Source organism: Callorhinus ursinus, unplaced genomic scaffold, assembly GCF_003265705.2.
Source record: "Callorhinus ursinus isolate GAN/ISIS: 27379988/994484 unplaced genomic scaffold, GSC_fseal_2.0 scaffold23, whole genome shotgun sequence".
Taxonomy (NCBI): domain Eukaryota; kingdom Metazoa; phylum Chordata; class Mammalia; order Carnivora; family Otariidae; genus Callorhinus; species Callorhinus ursinus.
In genome coordinates, this window is record NW_027397085.1 from 7,212,522 (window position 1) to 7,234,328 (window position 21,807).

General features: G+C 40.4%; 1 protein-coding gene across 2 annotated transcripts in view; it reads left to right on the top strand.

The window, feature by feature from the left end:
- MRPS27 (mitochondrial ribosomal protein S27) overlaps window positions 1–21,807 on the top strand; it is a 110,776-nt gene that overhangs the window by 84,222 nt on the left and 4,747 nt on the right. For both annotated transcript variants that reach the window (XM_073905364.1, XM_073905365.1), the window contains 5 exons: window positions 5,849–5,963; window positions 10,321–10,399; window positions 14,611–14,726; window positions 18,494–18,596; window positions 20,684–20,826. In XM_073905364.1, coding sequence (XP_073761465.1) covers window positions 5,849–5,963; window positions 10,321–10,399; window positions 14,611–14,726; window positions 18,494–18,596; window positions 20,684–20,826 — 556 coding nt within the window. The remainder of the gene's footprint in view (window positions 1–5,848; window positions 5,964–10,320; window positions 10,400–14,610; window positions 14,727–18,493; window positions 18,597–20,683; window positions 20,827–21,807) is intronic.

Below are 21,807 nucleotides of genomic sequence, written 5' to 3' on the forward strand. Positions count from 1 at the left end.
AAACAATAACCAGGTCAGAGAGAAGAGAAAGAGGTAATAATTTGGGGCCATAATTATCTTACTTGTCATTACTTTCTTCCTATTCCGTAAAAGGACATGGAAAATGGGGTATTGCTCCTACTTCCCGATATGTCATACCACTGTGTTTTCAGGTGAAATGCTAATAGCCTCATTTTTAAGCCCCGAGTCTGACAAATTTAGACTTTGATATCTAACGAGTCCCTCTGTTATCCATCTTCACTTCAAAAAATGTGTTATTATGCTGCATTTATTTAGCACTTCACATTTGCAAAATTCTATGCCTGTGTTATTCTCTACCAAAACTCCACTTACTTATCACCCTTTTTAGAATGGCAAACAAGGATACCAGAAGGTCTTACGCAAACGGGGTTTTAATTTTTTTCAAATTCTTTTTGGAAATTGGCAGGATATAAATTATAAACTAACTGATAGAAATTGTAGTTTTATTACCGTATTTGCTTTCCTCTCATAAATTAATCACTGTGGGGTTAGAAAAAGACTTGAGGTTATCTATATAAAATTAGCTTAAATTGACCAGCAAACCATAGAGAGGTTAACTACAAAGGAGGCATTAATGAGTTTTTAGGGGCGACAGACCTGTTCTTACATCTTGATTGTGGTAGTGATTGAATGATTGCACCAGCTGGACACTTATAGACTCATACATTGAAAAGTATGAATTTTACTGTGTGTACATTCTGTCCCTGTAACCCTGTCCTTTAAAAAAGAAAAAAAGTATTAGAACTTGAAAATAAACATTTTTTATCTGCTTCATGAGGGAGATAATGAATTCACTGGCAGTGGTTGAGCCCAAACTGGTTGACCGTTTGAGGGAGGAGCATTTCAGAGCAGATTATTGCTCCTGGTGCTTCTCTTAGTGCACACTTGGGACATGTTTGCTGAAAGTTAAAATTAACTGAAGTTCCTCTATAAGAATAAGACTCTGAGATCTCAAGCAAGCAAGAGTTTTAAAATCTACAATACTGTGTCTTTATTATCAGTTCCTTTATTAGACCCTACCCCTTTTTCAAACACTTGACTAAAATATAATTGTCATGAGAAAAATTCTCAAAATTTGATTTTATTTATGGGTTTTATGGGGGAGGGCAATTAATAATTGATGAAAGCAGAATTTCCAGAAGGTTGCAAAAGAAAGTAATTATCCTTTTAGGATGAGAAAGTCAGCAGTGATTGAATCAGATTCTGGTTTAAATAGTCACACGACACCCTTTCCACCCTTTGGTTCTAGTTCAGGGAAGTGCTCGGGCCTTTTAATAATTACACACTTTGCTTCACTGATAAGATTCGCAGTCCACACGACAGGCCTCAGTGCCAGCTGTATTTTCTTCTTGGCACTGTTTCTTTCCTCCCTTCACCCTGGCCCCTCACTCGCCTCCATGTGTGCCCAGCTCAAAAGCTGAGGTTTCCATCTGTAAAGCCTGTTGCCACAGGATACGGAATTCACTAGGGAGGAGGGAAAACTGCATGTGTATGTTTAAGGATGGTGGCTCTCATAATCAGATAAACGTTGTGGAAAGCTTGCTCATTCATATGGAAGAGCTGGTGCTGCAGCTAAATGGTGGAGCCACTGAGCTCCAGGCTCTGGCATCTGTGCATTAGCCCTGCCCAGCCAGAAGCACATTTACTAGCTGTACTGAACGGCTGATGAACATTGTCACTTTTGCCTTCAACAGTAACCTTTATATGAATCCTGTAGAGAAAAGGCTGTTTCCCCCTTTATTATTTTTTTCAATGAAATGATGAAAATGATTACAAGTAGGAAATACCCTGTGACTTTTTCGCACAGTAAAGTACCTTTTATGTAATCATAGTAAGTCTCTAGTGTTTTGCTTTTCACTCTTGACTTCTTTGATATAACCTCTCTTCCCTGATTAAAAAAATCTCTAAGGTATCAAAGACTTCTGCCCTTGGTCAGTTTTGCAGCCTGTGATTCTCCTCTGCTTCCTTCCTGGTGACATTAATCTTGAATGAGCAATGGTGCAGGTGAATGCCCTGAGCAGTCCTGAATATAGCCTGATTTTTGAGGAGAGGAAGCTTCCCAGTTCCTGCCATTTGATTGGCCATGATTTGGCTTCTTAGGCCAGTTCTGTCTTCACCTGGAACTCCACTTAGCACTGTGGACAGAGGGTCCTTGGCCTTGGGATACCAACTTTGAGAACTAGAGGTAGAGCTTCAGAGTGCACGTCTTCATTCTCTCCTTCTCCTTCCTGTGCCCCTCCTTACTCCAGGAAAAACTCTTAGAATTGTTGTAAGTTTACTTATATTTTCTAAGCTGGAAGCTCAGAATATCCCTGGCCTCCATGAGCACAGGCATTGTTGGGGATATTTGGGTTGCATTTTGTTTATCTTTTCCACACTCACACGGTTTGCCCAGCTTGGCAGCCTGCTGGCCTGGACAATAATAAAGCTTCTGTCGAGGTGAGCAAACAGCTGATGGCACAGGGCACAGAGGGGACTCCTACAGTGGCTGCCTGTAATCTGCCAGGCTGGTGGTCAGAGCAGGCGAGAACAAAAGCCAGTCTGTTTGCAGGCACATTGGAAAATCAATGTGTTAGTTGTGTTCTCGTCTCTTTGCCTTTCTCCTGGCTGAAAGGGAGAATGCTCGTCCAGCAGTCCACAGAATCATTCCAGGCAAGTATCCATTCCAGAGACTTACCTGCCTATCATATTACCACTGGCAGTTCTGAGCAGGGCCCAAGTTTATCTGTTTAAACTGCTTAAAACAGCATTGATAAAGAGAAATCCTCAAACTCACCATCCAGAGTGGGGTGGACCCTACTATCTCAATGGTTTGAGTTGTTTATATTCTAGACAGCTAGATAACACACATACGTTTGTGTGCTCCTTTCTTTTTTAACACTGGTAAGGGCTTAGAAAGGAGTTTATGTGCTGCCTGGCTGGGAAATGCAGAAACTGCAGTTTGGGCAGCATATTTCATAAAATATGTGTAGTGTTTCCCTCTTATTCCTAAATTGATTTAATATGCTCACTTAGTTGAACATGTCCTAGACATGGTTGTGTATCTGGATTACTGGGTTCTAGAGAGCAGAGATCATACCAACTAGCCCCGTTCCAGGATGAGGGAGAGAGTAGACTTATTAAAGACCCCCGAGAGTTTGTTGACAAATGTCTCAAAGGCTGCTGTGCTGATTATATTGGATATGTGAAGTCTTGAGTAACTTTCCCTCTAGGTTTCTAAGAAATCGAAGTGTGAGAAGAAAAGACCTTTGAGAAGATAACATTGTTCTGTTCCCCCATGTATGAAAGTTAGCCTCAGACGGTTAACAAATGACTTTAAACAAATTTTAATTTGAGCTTTGAAGGTCTAAACCTAGGTCCTATTAGTCTTTGTTTTCTTTAAAGCCTAAATAAAAATGGTCTGCTGATCCTGAATAAAAGAAAAGGGGGTTTGGTTGGATTTGGTCACAGTGCTCTTATTTTAAAGCCTTATCAGAAAGAAAAGCTGCAACTTCTCTGTCCCTGGAGACATCCTGAGGCAGAAGATTAGATTTTAAAATGAGGTTTAGGTTTAAAATAATCTTGGGTAGGGAAGGTAATTGGCATTTTTAATTTTGTTTGTTTTTAAAGGAAAAATGGACAGACTGTAATAATCACTGCTACCCAAAACACTTCCCAGCAGCTAGCAGTGCCCTGTGTCTCCTCAGCACCGTTTCCCACCTCTTACTGTTGTGAAACTATGTTTGTGTACTTTGTGTTTGTAATGAGATTATTAATGCCGCAAACAGGGAATTTACAGTTCTTCATATATGTCGTAGATGTTAGCAAAATGATCAGCACGTTATAGCATTTTATACCTTTGTTGGCCAAAGCTGTTTTTTTATGTGCTGAAAACCTATGGGCCACCAACTGTGTCAGGCACCGAGGAGTCAGTGTTGGGCGGTCAGCATGCCTCTCCTTGCCCAGCAAGCTTACAGCCCGGCAAGGCAGCGTCACTCTCGTTTAGGCAGTACACCTGGTAATTCTCTTGAATTGTTTCTTTAAAAAATAAAATAAACTTTTAATTGGCCATTATGCTTTAAATTTCAGGTGTTTCAGAGTAACACGGAGAGGAACTCAAGTAGCTTGACTGTTGACTTTAAAATGTGAGGGAAAACATGAAATCCTAAAAGATACATTTTGTTTCATTTCTATGCAGAAGATCTCCTTAGATCTAGATCTTGGGCACCTGTACAGTGCCTTTCTCTGGCTAGGTCATTTTTATCCAGAACATAATTTGGCATATTTCTGTCTTTCTGCTTTTTTTTTTTTTAAAGCTGTATAGGTTTTTTAAAATTTTTAAAGTAAGCTCTACCCCCAACATGGAGCTCAAACTCATGACCCCAAGATCAAAAGTCACCTGCTCCACTGACTGAACCAGCCAGGTGCCCCATCTATCTTTCTGCTTTTAAATGGGTTAATTCTGTAAAGAAAGAGTGAGAAATAATTTCCAGCAAGATGTAAGATATTGCAAAGTCTAGAGAGGGTTAGGTGACTCTATATCCACAAAACCTCTTCAGATCTTATTTTTGCCAAATTTCTCACCAGAGCACTAATAAATATCCTAAATTAAATACTACTTCACACTTCCTCTTTTTCTCAGCTCTTACTTTGGCAGAGAACCTGTTTAGCAGGAAAACTAACCCCATAGCAGATGGCAGGAAATAGCAGGTGGCGGATTGAATAACCAGCTTCTAAAAAACACTAGTATTAGCCGTATCCTCAACTCAAATATGGCACAAAATCCTTTTGCTCCAAGTTTTTGTCTTACCTTTTTTAAGAAAATAGTTTGATTTTTGTAAGGAGGATCCGAGATTGATGTGCTTCCTGAACAATTAAAGAAAAGATGGGGACTTCCCCTGCCATGATACGACGTTTGATCCTGTGTCCTAGTCACAGCAGGTAAACAGAAAAAGGACCACAGAGCTCTTTAAACAGCCCCTCAGAGCAGCGTCTCCTCTCTTCCTCAGTCTGTGGCAGGGACCCCCAGGCACAAGAAGTTGCCCCAACCCCGGGTATCACCAGTGTGTGCACACTTGAGGCAAGAGCAGCGCTCAGAATCCCTTTCTAAGTTCCATTCCTTTGTAGGTACCATTGCCACACACGCCTCCACTCGGGCTGCTTCGGCCTTTTAAAACCATGTGGGCAGCTACAGGAAACGAAAAGGAGATGGGAGATGGACAAACTGATGAGCTAGACTGGAGCTTTGAAGAGGGCAGTGGCGGATGTGGATCCTGGAAGACCTGGATGTTTAACTGTGCTCCATTTTTATTTTTTTCTGCTTTTTTGTTTTCTTTTGGTTCGGTGAAGAGTGTCCCAATCTCTCCTAAGTGCCATAAGAAATATCAGTATAACTCAAAGCTGATTTCCCCCTAGAGTTGCTGTGCTATTCCTTTCTTCATTTTTGCTTCATCTGTTTTATTTTAAACTTCAAAAGTGTCAGCGTCAGCCTTACATCTCTCTTCTAATGAAATGCGTATTTGTATAATGCTATGGTTAGTATTTTCCCCCAGATTATTTTTTAGAAATCTCGTATTTTAAAACAACATGTTGAATCAGGAAGCGTTAAGTAAGGAATACAGCATTTACAGTACTTTGTTATTGATAATTCTGCCTTCTTTCCCATTTCAAACTTTACAGTTAACAGGTTTTGTAGTCAAGTTTTTATTGACTGTTGACCTTTAGGACTTTTGGTCACATTGACTGCACATCTATAAATATCTAAGAGAAGGACCTGTTGATGGAGGATGCATTTTGGCATTGACGTTTCAGTTAACCCCAGTTTTCTCTCTTCTTATGCTTTATTTAGATTTCGACACAGCCCCAACTGCTGGTACCTGAGAGACTGGACTATCCACACCTGGATTAGGCAGTGTTTAAAATATGGTGCACAAGACAAAGCCTTATATACCCTTGTAAATAAGGTGAGTGGTTTCCTGGTATTTGTAGCTTCTTTTCCTGAGTTTAGGTGATAATACCTATTACAGTATAGCAAAGACTAGGATAGGAAATAACTTTTGATATTTATTTGCTCCCAGATATCCTTTTTAGAATGGAATGGGCTGTAAGTTAATCAGTAGTCAAATGTATAAATTCCCCTAGCTGCTGCTTTTCCACACCTAGTGACTGGAAAATGACAGCTAAAAACAAAAGGAAGTTCAATCACAAGAACTCGGACTGGTGGTTCATTTCATTCTTGATCCCTAAGACTTGGATTTCTTGCCTGGTTCCCTTTGGTGATGTTTAGGACATGACCATTTTGCTGGAATGTGATCTCCAGAGTATTCATACTATCTTACAGTTTTTTAAAGTGTTCCTAATATTTTTAAAAATATTCCTAGGTTACTCAGAACATATCTGGCGAATTCCCTGACTCCTCTCCTTGAGCCGCAGAGTCCCTAATGATTAGGGCTTTTCTGAATGTTACATTACCCCAAGGGTTGAGTCTTCATTACCTTTATAGTATGAAATAAAGTACAACATAAGCAAAAATTGTGAATGTTATTTTTGTGAGTCTCAAGCTATAACCATTGTTTGACTCGTAAAAAGATTTTAACAATATTTCCCGTGCAAACATATTATCTCTGTAGTATCACTGAACCTTGTATGTTAGAACTCAAAAGGATACCATAATTTTGTTTTTTTCCCCGTGACTTGGGCCCAATCAGCTTAATATACATTGCAGAGTTTGTGTGTGAGACATTGCATTGGCTATAGCATTGTCTATAACAATGAGCAATATCATTTCCTTGCCCCCAGGAAGCTTATAATTGAATAATGCAGGTAAATAGGTTTACTGAGAAATCTAATCTTAGGCCCCAGAGGAAGGAATGGATCAAATCCTGTTCTCATCAGTTCAGAGTTTAATGACACAGATTATACTCACAGAAGAGTTCTTTGAAAACAAAACAAGAAGGGTCTAGAAAGGCATAAAAGTTTATCTCATTTTCTGCTGTTCCTAGTCTTTTGGTGGAAAGAACACTGGACAAGGAGTCAGAAAACCCAGGCTGTAATCTCGTAAGTCCACCAGTTGCCCATAATTTCAGGCAAATAATTTTACCCATCTAGGTCTTAGTTTTTTCAGCTCTAAGTACTACATCAGTGATTCCCAACCCTAGCTACCCATTAGAATCACACAAGACTCTTAAAAATTAGAGATGCTTTTCTTTACCCCCAAGATTCTCATTTAACTGACCTTTATAGAGCACAGGCTTTGGGGGTTTTTTTTAATGGATTAAAAAAAATTTTTTTAAGAAACTTTATTTTCTTAGAGCAGTTTTAGGTTCACAGCAAAATTGAGCAGGAGATACAGAGATTTCCTGTATGCTGCCTGCCTCACACATGCACAGCCTCTCCCATTATCAACACTGCCCCCCCCAACCAGAGTGATCCATCCGTTATAATTGATGAAGCTATATTGACACATCACAATCCCCCAAATCCATAGTTTACAGTAGGGCTCACTCTTGGTGGTATACAATCTGTAGGTCTGGACAAATGTGCAACGACATGTATATATTTGTATTGTATCCTCTAGTCATTTCACTGCCCTTAAAAGTCTTTGTGCTCTGCCTCTTCATCCCTCACTGGTATCTTTTTAAAGCTCTCCCACATTGATTCTCATTTGCAGCCAGGGTTGAGGATCACTGACTGGTTGATTTTTAAGGCTCTTTCCAGCTTTAATGTTTTATCATTCTAAAATATTTAGTTTTTGCCCTGCCCCTGGGGATTAGTGCTGATTTGGATGACTGCTTTGAGAAATATAGAAACTGCCCATGAGCCACAACCTTTAAAAAATGGCTTCTAAACCCTTTTTCCATTTCAGCATATCTGAGGCATCCCATACAGCCTGCTGTAACAGTAACTCAATTCAGCAGTGGTTCACAGCTAGGGGGTTAGGACTGTCAGACTGTCCCTGGGAGTGGGTATCATTTGAAAAAATTCCTCAGGTGTTTCTGGTGGTTGCTGGAGGAAGAATGGGGCAGGGTGAGGGATGGTAGTTAATCCTACTCAAGTAATTTAAATTTAAATTTAATTTAAAACAAATTTAAAACAAATTAAATTTAAAATTTAAAACAAAAATACAACCACAGTCTAGGTCATTAGTAGTCAAACTTGATTGTGCATGAAAATCATATAGAAAGGTCACTAAAACTTCAGGTTTATGTGCCCTGTTCCCAGACATTCTGATTCTCTAAGTCTGAGGTTTAGCAATCTGCATTTTTTTTTTAAGATTTTATTTATTTATTTTAGAGAGTGGGAGGGAGAGAGAAAACGGAGAGAATTCCACGCAGACTCCATACTGAGCATGGAGCCCAACACTGGGCTCGATCTCACAACCCTGAGATCCTGACCTGAGCCGAAACCAAGAGTTGAATGCTTAAGCAACTGAGCCACCCAGGTGCCCCAGAAATCTACTTTGTTAAAAGCACTCCTAAAGCGGTGCCTGGGTGGCTCAGTCAGTTAAGTGGCTGCCTTTGGCTCGGGTCGTGATCCTGGGGTCCTGGGATCAAGCCTCACGTGTGGCTACCTGCTCGGCAGAGAGCCTGCTTCTCCCTCTCCCTCTGCATGCCACTCTGCCTACTTCTGCTCTCTATCTCTCTGTCAAATAAATAAATAAATAATCTTTGAAAAAAATAAAAGCACTCCTAGAGAATTCTGAGGCAGATGCTAAAGGGTCCACACTTTGGGAAATCTGGATTCTCAAATACTTAGCTGCTCGTGAACCAGGAACTCAGTAATATTTTGTTGGCATATTTCTAAGGCCTTAAAAAAACCAGTCTAAGAGTCAAGAAAATACAAATGCTGGTGTGAATGTGGCAAAAAGAGAAGCCTTGTGTACTGTTGGTGGAAATGCACATTGGTGCAGCCACTATGGAAGAGAGTATGGAGATTCCTCAAGAAATTAAAAATAGAACTTCCATATGATCCAGCAGTCCCACTTCTGGGTATATATCCAAAGGAAATGAAAATAGAATCTCAAAGATATCTGCACCCCCCTGTTCACTGCAGCATTATTTATAATAGCTAACCATGAAAGCAACCCAAGTATCCATTGACGGATGAATGGATAAAGAAAATGTGGTATATATGTATGCAATGGAATATTATTCAGCCATATAAATGAAGGAGATCTTACCATTTGTGACAACATGAATGAACTTTAAGGTCATCATGCAAAGTGACATGAATCAGTCAGAGAAAGATAGATACCCTATGATCTCACTTATATGTGGAATCAAAAAAGCCAAACTCGGGGCGCCTGGGTGGCTCAGTTGGTTAAGCGTCTGCCTTTAGCTCAGGTCATGATCTCAAGGTCCTGGGATCGAGCCTCACATCAGGCTTCCTGCTCACAAGGAACCTGCTTCTCCCTCTCCTCCCTGCTCGTGCTCTCTCTCACTATCTGTCTCTCTCAAATAAAATCTTTAAAAAAAAAAAAAAAAGCCAAACTCATAGAAACAGTGTAGAATGGTAGATTCCAAGGGCTGGGAGGTGGGGGAAATGAGGAGATGGTGATCAGAGGGTACAAACTTTCAGTCAAAAGATGAGTAAGTTCTGAGCGTCTAATGTACAGCATGGTGACTATAGTTAACAATAGTGTATCATATACTTGGAAGTTGCAGAGATCTTAAATGTTCTCACCACCACCACCACCACACACATACACACACAAGATGGTACTTATGTGAGATGGTGGATGTGTTGACTAACCTTACTGTGGCGATCATAATCATTTTACAGTGTCTATGTGTATTAAATCATCATGTTGTTCACCTTAAACTTACATGATGGTTGTTTGTCAATTATAGCTCAATAAAGTTGGAGACAAAATAAAGACCAGAAAATGCTGCGTAATGTGATAATATGTACTTCCTCGTGAGAGTCCATTTTTGCATTTATATTCTTACCTTATAAAAAGAACTGCTGAATCAGTGGAGTATCAGGGTGGGGGGTGGGAGATTGTTTTTGTTTTTGTTTTGTTTTGGTGGTTTTTTTTTTAGCCTTCATAAAATATTAGAATTGAGCTTTATTTTCCACATATCAGTTGTCTTATATCATACACCCACTCGCAACTTTCTTACCCTGACCAAATTCCAATTACCAAACCTCATGAGTCACAGCTTCTGTTTCCACTGCCACAGATGCTGTAAAATGATGGGCAAATATCTTAAAGCTAATGGTGGCAGGTTTTGTCATGAATAATGCATGGGTATATATTATAAACTGAGTGAAAGTGGATATTTTTCTCTTATTTTCCTTTTATTTTCATTACCATTACAGGTCCAGTATGGAATTTTTCCAGATAACTTTACATTCAATTTACTGATGGATTATTTCATAAAGAATGAAAATTACAAAGGTAAGAAACCAAACCCGGGTCCATTTATAATGGGGCTTCAGCTCCTAAAGGGAAGTAAATATGGGCAATTTCCCTTATTTTATTTTGTAATGACATCTCTTTATATCACTGTTTCTGTCAGAAATAGGTGTGTGGTTGATGTACCATACCACTTGGCCAGATAGGACAATCATATCCAGGTTTTTTTTCCTCTTAATTTCTCAAGTTTATTTGTTCATGCCTCCTTGTGCAAAGGACAGTGAATTTAGTTAAGCAATAAACCTGCCTGAGCTTCCATGGCTGGTTAAGATTATGGTAATGCAATTATTAGCTTGACTCTTTAGTATTGTTTGCTAACTTTGTTTAATTTAAATCACAGTTGTTATTCTGTGTGAAATGTAAGACTATAAAATCAGTTGATTTCCTGGAAAGAGCAGTACCCTTGCTATGAAGAAAAGTCCTTTTACCTCCCCAGGCTCTTGTTTCCTCATCTATAAAATAAGTGGGTGGGTAGTCTCTGGGATCTCTCTCTTTTTTTTTAATTAACATGTATTGTTTGTTTCAGGGGTACAGGTCTTACACAATTCACAGTGCTCACCATAGCACATACCCTCCCCAGTATCCATCACCAAGCCACCCCCCCCCCCCCCCCCCCCCCCCCCCCCCCGCTCCACTCCAGCAACCTCAGTTTGTTTCCTGAGATTAAGAGGCTCTTATGGCTTGTCTCCCACTCTGGTTTCATCTTGTTTCATTTTTCCCTCCCTTCCCTTATGATCCTCTCTTGTTTCTCAAATTCCTCATATCAGTGAGATCATATGATATTGACTTATTTCACTTAGCATAATACCCTCTAGTTCCACCCACGTCATTGCAAATGGCAAGATTTCAAATTTTTGATGGCTGTGTAATATTCCATTGTATATATATACCACATCTTCTTTATCCATTCATCTGTTGATGGACATCTAGGCTCTTTCCATAGTTTGGCTATTGTGGACATTGCAGCCATAGACATTGGGGTGCACTTGCCCCTTTGGGTCACTACATTTGTATATTTGGGGTAACTACCCAGTAGTGTAATTGGTGGGTCGTAGGGTAGCTCTATTTTCAACCTTTTGAGGAACCTCCATACTGTTTTCCAGAGTGGCTGCACCAGCTTGCATTTCCACCAACAGTGTAGGAGGGACTTGAAAGACTTTTTAGCCGTTCTGACTGGTGTGAGGTGGTATCTCATTGAGTTTTTATTTTATTTCCCTGATGCCAATTGATGTTGAGCACTTTTTCATGTGTCTGTTGGCCATTTGGATGTCTTCTTTGGAAAAATGTCTGTTCATGTCTTCTGCCCATTTCTTGATTGGATTATTTGTTCTTTGGGTGTTGAGTTTGAAAAATTCTTTATAGATTTTGGATACTAGTCCTTTATCTGATATGTCATTTGCAAGTATCTTCTCCCATTCTGTCGGTTGCCTTTTGGTTTTTCTACTGTTTCCCGTGCAGAAGCTTTTTATCTTGTTGAGGTCCCAGTAGTTCATTTTTGCCCTTGCTTCCCTTGCCTTTGGCGATGTTTCTAGGAAGAAGTTGCTGTGGTTAAGGTCAAAGAGGTTGCTGCCTGTGTTCTCCTCAAGGATTTTGATGGATTCCTGTCTCACATTTAGGTCTTTTATCCATTTTGAGTCTTATTTTTGTGTGCGGTGTAAGGAAATGGCTCAGTTTCATTCTTCTGTCTGAGATCTCTTTACCCCCAAAATTCCTTGATCCTGTGCAGTTAATTTGAAGTGACTCTTCCTCACTTCCACTACCATAAGGTAGTCCAAGGAAAGATGGAGGTCAATTACAGAGGAGTCTGGTAGACCCCGGCCAATGTCCATGGGTTAGGGAATCCTATAACAGCATGCTTGTGCTCGTGGCTGTGCTGAGAGTGAAGAAGGAAAGAGGAGCCTTGCCACTGTGTAAAGACACACACTGGCTTTCCCTTTCCCCCATTTCATCCTCAGCCTTGGTACTGAGGAGCCATGAGGGAGCTATGTTAGGGTAGTTACTACCTCAGGAACATGGATATGGACTGGTGGGCACTTACGCATTTATGACATCTGAGATTCCTGCCATTGGGTTCCATCCCCTCATCCCTGCACACCCGCACCAATGGCCTTTCCCACTGCATCCGCACTCAGTGTTTAGGCAAGGGACTGGGCATTCCTGCCCTGAGGTGGCCACCTTTTCCCTTTGTCTCCTCTGGATCTCTGCTTTATCTTCCCTCTCAAAAGGCTTGCAGTTGTTGACTGCCGAAGAATATTTGCTGTATATTATTTTTTGAAATGTCAGTTATCCCTTCTTGTCTATTTCTTATTCAGTTTTAAACCTACATTTCCTGAATTCAAGTGAAAGGGAATTAGCTTTTCTGTGTTTCTGAATCTGTGCTCCATGAACATCAGATTTAATAGTGTATCATGGGAGAATTACTAGAAGCAGTTTTCTCCCTGCCCTCTCTCTTTAAAGGGCATGGTGGAAGGGTCACAGGACTTTTTTTTCCCTAAATGCAGAGTAAATATTTAATATTGAGGATTTCTAAAAATAAAGTTTTAATGAAGATTATTATCATTTATGGCAAAAATTTAGAAAGTGTTATACTTTTTATTGTTAATGGGATAGGAAATATCAAAGTACATAAATGAATTTGGAGGAAAAGTTAATTAACTATACAGGGTAATCTGATTTCACTTCCCAAGCTGAATGAAATGCAGAATATAAGTAAAAGATTAAGTTTGATTTATTTTTCATGTTTAATTTTGGATTCAGCAATGAACAGTTGAAAAACCAGATTTTTTTTTTAAACTGGATTTTTAGCTTTAAATTGTGTTCTTTTAAAATACTGGTTTGTTTAGGGTTGTTGTTTGTTTTAAATCTCTTCTAGATCCTTATTTGCTACTGATTATAGTAGATGACTTTCTGGTCTAAGTTTCCCCATTTGCAAAAAGAATATAGAAGTTCTTGCCTATGGGCTCATTTAAAACCATGACAACATGCACAAAGCCAGCTGGTTAGGAACAGCTGCGAGTCAGTGCTAACTCATAATTATGATTATATGCAAAAATTGGTTAACACAGCGACTTAGTTAGTCAAAAACATTTGTTGTGCCTGTTTTATGTGCTGGCACCATATTTTAAACCAATATTAACATTCTCTAATTTAACAACAAATATTAAGGAAAAGAAATTGTCTGAACTTGATTTTCTTGGCTTCCATCTATGTTGTGGAATCTTAAGGGAAAAGAAAAATTGCTCAAGATCTGATCTCCTGTGATCAGCATTCATGTCTCAACAAATACCTTACATTGTATTTTACATTCAGGGGTTTATCATTTATGAATGAGCATTTTCCTTTCCAGTCTTTCAAGTATTTTTAAACTGAGCCTGATTATGCTTTTTATAGTCATCAATTTTCTGTCTCCGAAATGATACCTGGGATTTAGGATCGTCTCTAGCATTTGTCTTCATTTGCCCCAGCACGGAGAAGGTTCCAGAACACATAATGGGGCAGTCAGCCCAGCTTCTGCTCTGCTTGTCAGGGTGACCTGGAAAATATATTTGCCTCCTTTCTGTATACCTTAGCTCTTCCAGCTGATGGACCTGATGGATTAAATTTGCTTCACAATTTATGAGGCATTTTTGTATGTACTATCTTGATGGAGTATCCAATAGTCTTTTTTTTTTTAAGATTTTATTTATTTATTAGAGCAAGCATGAGCCGGGGGGAGAGGCAGATGGAGAGAGAGAGGCAGACTCCCCACTGAGCAGGGATCCCAATGCGGGGCTCGATCCTAGGACCCTGAGAGATCATGACCTGAGCCGAAGGCAGACACTTAATTGACTGGGCCACCCAGGCACCCCTCTCTCATAGTCTTTTGAAGTAGATGGGACAAATGGTATTTTTTTTAGCATCATGATGATGATACTGGGAGAAGCTAAGAGAAATTAAATGGATTATTTCATGTCCTTGAGAACATTGGTGCAAAAGCACCTGACTTAGTACATAATAGTAAATACAACAGAAGCTAAAGTCTTAAGAAAGATCTAGTTTATGGAAGAACTGGGATCAGAGCTCACATTTTTTTGCTTCTTAATTCTGTTTGTTTTTCTGTCATGCCCCGCTTTTTAAGTTTATAGTTAAATACAGATTTGGTGATGTTACCTAAAACTAATTCCCTCTCATTTTTACTTTGATCTTTTTGCCAGATGCTTTATCCGTGGTTTTTGAGATCATGATGCAAGAAGCCTTTGAAGTACCTTCCACCCAGCTTCTGTCACTCCATGTTTTATACCATTGCCTGGCCAAGAAGACAGACTGCAGCGTAAGTGACAGGTGGTACAGTGGTACTGAGAGCCCAAGAAGCCCACAGTGCCTCTTCAGCAGGGAGGAGGTGGCTGGAGGAGACCCCGGCCCTCCGAATCTGATATGCGGCCCTGTGGCCCCTGAACAGCCAGGAATGAGTGCTCCTTGTGTACATTTTAGTTTCCAGTTTCTGACAGAGTGGACCTGGATTCCACTTGAAAGAATCTCAAGTGAAAGTCCTTACGTACATTTTGAAACTTGAGCTAGGCTGAATGCCCCTCAGACATTCAGAAATGGGTAACTGATCGTCAGTGACAATTGGACTTGCATATCAGAGAAGCAGAGAGGCAGCTAACTGACCACGACCTCAGGCATTCAGTGCTGATTGTTCAGTTGGCATTAGTATTTTCCTGACATTGCTCTGGTCAGTCCAGAATACCAAGTTTTGGTTTCTTCTCTTAGGTTAGGCTCTTTAATAATTGTTTACTGTTACCCTAAGAATAACAACAGTAATATCAGTAATAACTAGTATTTAAATAGTACCTACTTTACACCAGGCTGTGTTCTTGGTGTCTTAAATTTATTAATGTATTTAATCCTCACAGTTCTATGTGGATGAGAAGACTGGAGCGCAGAGATGTTACATAATAGCTGCCAGGCTCATAGGTGACAAAGCCACCTTGGGAAGCCAGGCAGCCCGGGCCTGCAGTCTACCGCAACTTTAGTACCTCAGCTTCAAATGTAACATCAAAAAATACTAGTTTGCATAGGAACTGAAAAGGACATCTAATCCAGCTCACGTTCAAAAGAATTTATGGTCTGTTTTGCTTTTCTGAGATGAAGGTCATAGCCTGTGGCATACCTCACATTCATTAGTTGATTAAATTTATATTGGGCAATGACTGCCTTCCATACATTGCCAGGTACTGGTTATACAATAGTAAACAGACATTCCCTGCTTCCAGCCAAAGAATAATACAGGCATTCAAAGCAAAACAAAACAAATACATGAATATAAAACTATAACTATAATGAGCACTACGAAGACCTCTCATGTGACAAGCATATATTTTAGGGAGTTTTTGTTTGTATTCTACACTTAGGAATGACTTCTTTGAGGAAATATTTCTTGAGTTAGTATTTGAAAGACAAATAGGAATTAACTGGCTGAAGAGAGGAAGAACAATCTAAAAAGAGGAACTCATGCAAAAGCCCTGTGGCAGAAAGAACATGGTGAGCAGAAAGGGGCTGGAAGAGGATCGGAAGACAGTGTAGGTGCAGCCAAGAGAATGGCAGGAAGGGCGTGTGGTGAAGTAAGGTTGGAGAATGCAGGTCATGCTAAGCTGTATTTGTGCATCGTAAAAATAGTGAGAAGCCATTGAAAAGTTTTAAGCAGAAGGGGTAACATGGTTCAGTTTGTGTTTTGAAAAGATGCATCTGGCCATAATGTGGGTAAGAGATTGGATTGGGGCCATGATGGCTTATGGTCAGAGCACTTGGGAGACTACATGGTTGTCTGAGCAAAAGGTAATGGTAATGTGGGGACCAGAATGTCTGGAGTTAGGAGTAGCCAGTGAACATATATTTAGGAGGCAGACAACATGATGGGGAACTGTATGTGGAGGCAGGGACATATAGGTGAAATCTTACCTCCTCAGTTTTTGACTTGTGTAATGGAAAGGTTGCCATTTGTTTGCACGTGGAACTTTGGAAAAAGACTGGATTTTATGAGGAAAATCATTAATTTGGCTATGAACATGTTGCATTTTGAGATGCCTTTTAGACAACCAAGAGATTTCATGAGAGAAATTGGATCTTCCTGGAAAAATCTGGACTGGAGATACAGTTTATACATGTAGGTGTTAATTTCTGCAGATGAGCCACAGAGCAAAAAGGGAAGTCAGGAACGTTTTAGGTCCCAAAAAACACAGAAGGAGAATGGTTTACAGTTTAGAATGCTTCTGAGAGGGTAGGTAAGGTGAGGACTTTTAAAAAGTTCATTGAATTTAGTGGCCTGAAGGCACTAAATTGTAACCTGTGTTTCCATGGAATAATGGAGGAGGAAAGGAAATTGGAGTGGATAGTGGAATGAGTTAAAGGTGCAAAAAGGAGACAGCTGGTGTAGGTGAGTGCTTTGGATTTTCTAGCAGGGAAGCGGAGGGGAGAGGGGAGTGGGAGAATGAGATTTGCTTTGTATTAACAGGAAAGGCACAAGCACAAAGTGGGAGAACCTTGCGGACCCTGGTGCAGTAGCACCTGATTTCATCCTTAATAGTACGTACAATAGAAGCTACAGGTTTGGGAGAGATCTGATCTCTTACGTTAACACATAAATAGCTTTTCATATAAGCAGCAGTGTTTGTATTATTCTCAGGGAATCATCAAAAAAAATCTGTAAGACATTCATTTGTTTGTTTTCATCCAGCTTTTTAAAAGTCCCGTCAGCAGGGTCACTGTTCCAGCCAGCATCACTACCCCAGCTCAGTTCCTAGAGCAGCAAGGGTACTGTCCTTTTGGCTTTTGCCCTGTTGCATTTTGATACTATAGGTCATGTTTTTCCCTAAAGAAAAGAAAAAAGTTTAAGGCTCTTTATTTATTATTCACAGGGTCCCTTTTCATGCAGTTTATGTGGGGGAAAATCAAACCTTAGGGCGATTTGCTTTTGAAAGTGAAATGCCCTGGTCCTCAATTACTAGCTTTTACTTATCTGTACTACACAAGTGCCTGGGGAGGCTTTGGTTTTCTCCCAAGATCTTTGCTTTTTTCAAAGGTTTAGAAAACCCTTAAGAAATTACACTTGTACCGCACAAAGGCCAATCCCAGGAAAGAGGCTTGGGTGCCCATTAACACCTGGGGTGCCTCACCTGGCTACTAGTGTAGCTTGTACGCCTCATTCGTTCTCTGCTTCCTCCCTGACCTCTGACTGCAGAGACCGATGCAGGGCATCCTGAGCTTTGTGTTCTTTATTTTCAAGTCCAAACAAGGGCTCCGGCCAATGTGTACCCGTACGGCACCCTGAAGACCACAGCTCTCATTGTCTGGGGGGTTGCCAAGGCTGTCCTCTGAGCACGGCGTTTACCGCGAGCCCCCGTCACTGCTCTTACTACTCTGCAGCAGGCTTAGCGATGCTTGCCTTTTTTTGCCCCTTTTGTCCAAACTCTCAGAAGGCGCCAATTTTACTGAAGTGTAATTTTGTACCCTGGGTTGAAAGAAATGACCACTAAGTGTTTCTGATTGTCCAATTTATTTTTAAGAGGCGCAAATCTATCTAAAAGCAACCTAATAGTTGTATTTATTTTTACACTGTGAAGTAGAAGGAGTCTTATCATTGCTGAATTGTTTAAAATTCAAAAGCTTGCCCCAGCATGTCGTAGCAATGTGAATGAATATTGGGCTGACAGCATGTGTGATCTTTATTGATTGTCTCAAGGCAGTATTGGTCCAGAGTGTGCTATTTATTCTTGTTTTCTGATTGCAAAAGGATTGCAAAAGGAACTCTTTATTCATTGCCAAAAATGTGGAAAATAATGAAAAGTTTAAAGAAAAAAAAGTTCATAATTTCCAGAAATCCATTAACAGAGGGTATTTCTTTTCTATATTAGTCATTAAACATAAATATCTTTTATTTATAAAATCAGGATTATAATGTACCTATAGCTTTGTTATTTTGCTTTTTTTTCTCAGTGCTACAATATGTTTTTCCCCTATTAAAAATCATTAAAAATCAAATTTTACATAAAGTATTCTTTGCTTAACTGGACCATGATCTGTTTTATTCTGTTGCAGTGGGAAGAGGAAAGGAACTTTGGTGCATCCCTCTTACTCCCAGGCCTAAAGCAAAAGAACTCAGTGGGGTTAAGTTCCCAGTTGTATGGCTATGCACTTCTTGGTAAGCTAAGTGATCCTTACAAATATTGTTCTTCATGGATAGAACTGTTGCATTCTTCTACTTTGTAATAAATTTTTAATTTGATTTCAGTGTACCAGTGAAATTCCAATATAGCTTTCATTTTTAAACATAAAAATAGACATTGATAGCCTTACAGTTATGGGATAATACCTTAAGAGACAGTAAAGAGGGTTCTAAAGCCTGTTACCACTGGCAAGGTGAAAACTAGTTCTGGTGGCTTTGGATTATATTTAGTGGTAATCAGTGTGAGGAAGGGATAAAGAAAGGAAAGTTCTGGCCCTCTTCTGGGATAACCAGCCAGTAAAAATTTTCCCAGTACTAACAAAGATCTTTGTGTCTCTTTTAGACCTTAAGTCCAGGAGGTAAGAAATTAAGAGTTAGGGTTGAACTAATATCCTTGGTAATGTTTTCAGGTGAGCAAAGGGACACTCAGAGAGTACATCTAGTAGCACTGTGGGAAAGCAGAGAGACTCATTGGTATAATGAGTGACTGTTCCATGCTGGGGGATGGTTGCTTTACTTTGATGCCTGGTTGCATTGAAAGGTCAAGAGGACGAAGCCTTGGAACCTGGGTTGTGTGGAATCAGGGCAAATAGCATCCAACCTAAGTATGCATAAAATGGGTCCTGATTTACAGAGATCTATTAAATACATTATTATTTCACTATTCTTCCATTCTCTCAAGTAGGCAGACATTTCAGAAGGCACCTTCTCTTGACCATACACTGCTTTGACTTACCTTCGTTTTATGAAAATCATCAAATTTTGATGATCTTCACCAAAAAATGTGGTGTGGCCTTCTTAGATGCTGATTCTGATAGAGCCTGATGGAGTGGAATTTCAGAGTTCATCAGCTGGCTTTCAGACTAGCAAAAGAATTGACCACTCCTTTTAAAAATCGCTTTCTCTTGATATGCCATCTACTTTCTTGCTATTGGCTTACGTGTTTTGCCTTTGCCTTCAGGTGAGCATTCCAGACTATCAGGCTGCATGAGTTGTTGAGGGAGTTGTCAGGGCTAAGAAAATGTGCGTTGTTGTTACTGCGGTTTTGCGCAGAGGCCCTGGTGCTTTGGGACAGGCAGCCATCAGATCAAAAGCTCTTTGCTCCCGCTGTGTCGTGTGCTGTGCAGCCTCACTCAGCCCCAGGGGAAGCAGCTTCCCCGAATGTGACTGCAGTCTAGCCCCAGACGTCTTAAAAGTCTAAAATTAGCTGTCACCTGATAAGCTTTGTCTATTTATGTCCTACTACAGCCTTCCCAAATCCTTCCCAGGAAAGATAAGTGAAGGCAGCTTGAAAACCTGGCAGCTCAAGGTGACTTTGGCCGTTAGTGCAGAGAGGGCTTCTGTTCCACAGGAACATGGAGACAGCCCCTTGCCCACCCGAGGACCCTGCTGTCTAGTGTCCACATCTTGAGCTCCAGTTGTGGTGGTTTGAGGTACGAAGAAAAACATTCATGTCCGAAGATCTGAAGAGGATGATGAAGACTTTTAGGATTTAAGTGCTGATGAAGCTCAAATAAAGGAAAGAAGAATAAAATGAGATTTTTTTTTCATAAGGACAGTCAATGGGGTGTTTTGGAGCATTTTGAAAAATGTCAAACATTTGCTGGCAAGGGAAAGTTGTCATATGTTGACAAGATTTCCACTGTAGGAGAATTGTGGGATTTCTTTTTCTGAGGAAGATTTTGTTCTTGAAACAAAAATAGTATTTCAGTTGTTTGACTCGTTTTATAAGGGTAGTTCCACTTAAAGAGACAGATACATCAACCTCTCTCAATTTCCCTCAGCCCTATGATTCATACATCCTCCTGATAATTTCCACCAGCCCAAATGAAAAAGAAAAGCATATTCGTACAACTTTGTATTAAAAAACAGATTCAGTGAATTTCACCACATTCTTCATCATCCATCTGAAATGGCACCAGGTTGCTGGACAGGATGAGGCTCTTGATACAGATTTGAAATGATTTTCCAGGTTCATAATTGACTTGTGCTTTCAAGTCCTCCTTCTCCACTACAGTGGGAAGCCACAGCTGAAGCTTCTTCATTGTTCTTTTTGGCCATAGGGAAGGTGGAGCTGCAGCGAGGGCTGCGGGCTGTGTACCATAATATGCCTCTGCTGTGGCAACCCGGCTACCTTGACCGAGCCCTTCAAGTGATGGAGAAGGTGGCCTCATCCCCGGACAATGGGAAGCTGTGTGCAGAAGCGGTACGTCCCTCGGCCCTAAGTCCGTGTGCTTTAGCCGTCTCCTGTTCCTTGTGAGCCAGCCTATGAATTTGTTTGCATTGTCTTCCCCTCCCCCTACTCTCCTACTTCTGTAGAATCATGTACTCACCCAGTTGAAAAGGAATGAAAATCCACACACATTCTCCGTGTTACTGACAAAAAGTATTAGAGAATAAGATGAACGTTGATTCTATAGCTCACTGTCTGGGAGGAAAACTGTCCCTCTCCCCTGAAATTGAAACTGAGTTCAATAAAATACTGCCCACTCCCCCAGTAAAATCTCAGTGGGAGCTCAAAAGTTAATATTTCATTTTGAATTTTTGGCATTTCTGTGCCCTTGTAGTCCTGGGAGAGTACATGGCAATTATATTCACCCATAGAAGCCTTCAAGAAAGGAATCTGGGGACTGGAGATGGCACAGTCTTGTTTTGCCTCCATTTACTGTTCTGTGGTGAATGCTCAGTGCTGGAGAAATGTGGATCAGATGTTCCTTTCAGAGTTCTGAGGGGTTCATTTTGCCTGGACTAGGCAGCTGTCTTCCCTCCAGCCCCAGGTGCATCTCTCAGTCACCTAGGACTCTTGACACTATGAAGCCACTAGACTTAGCTCAGGCTACAGGAAATGTAGCATCTTAGAGCCACATGAAAGCCTTAGCCTTACAGGCAGCCAGTGTCCACCCCTATCCAAGCAGCTTATGTCATAAGAGGGAGGCCTAGATGGACATTGGTTGTTGCAGTACCAGAATGTAAAAGTTAACTTTGAGCTCATTCTTGGTTTTGCCTTGACCCCAGTCACTAGGACTCAGTCCTTGGCTTCATTTTAGTCATGAGATGTGCATATCTGGTGCTTATACTGACCAGATACTGATGTCTAGTGAATCATCATGTTCTTTGGCAGACATTGATAACAGAACATACACATTCCTAAACCTATATTCATATTTAACCCTGCTATAGTCAGTGC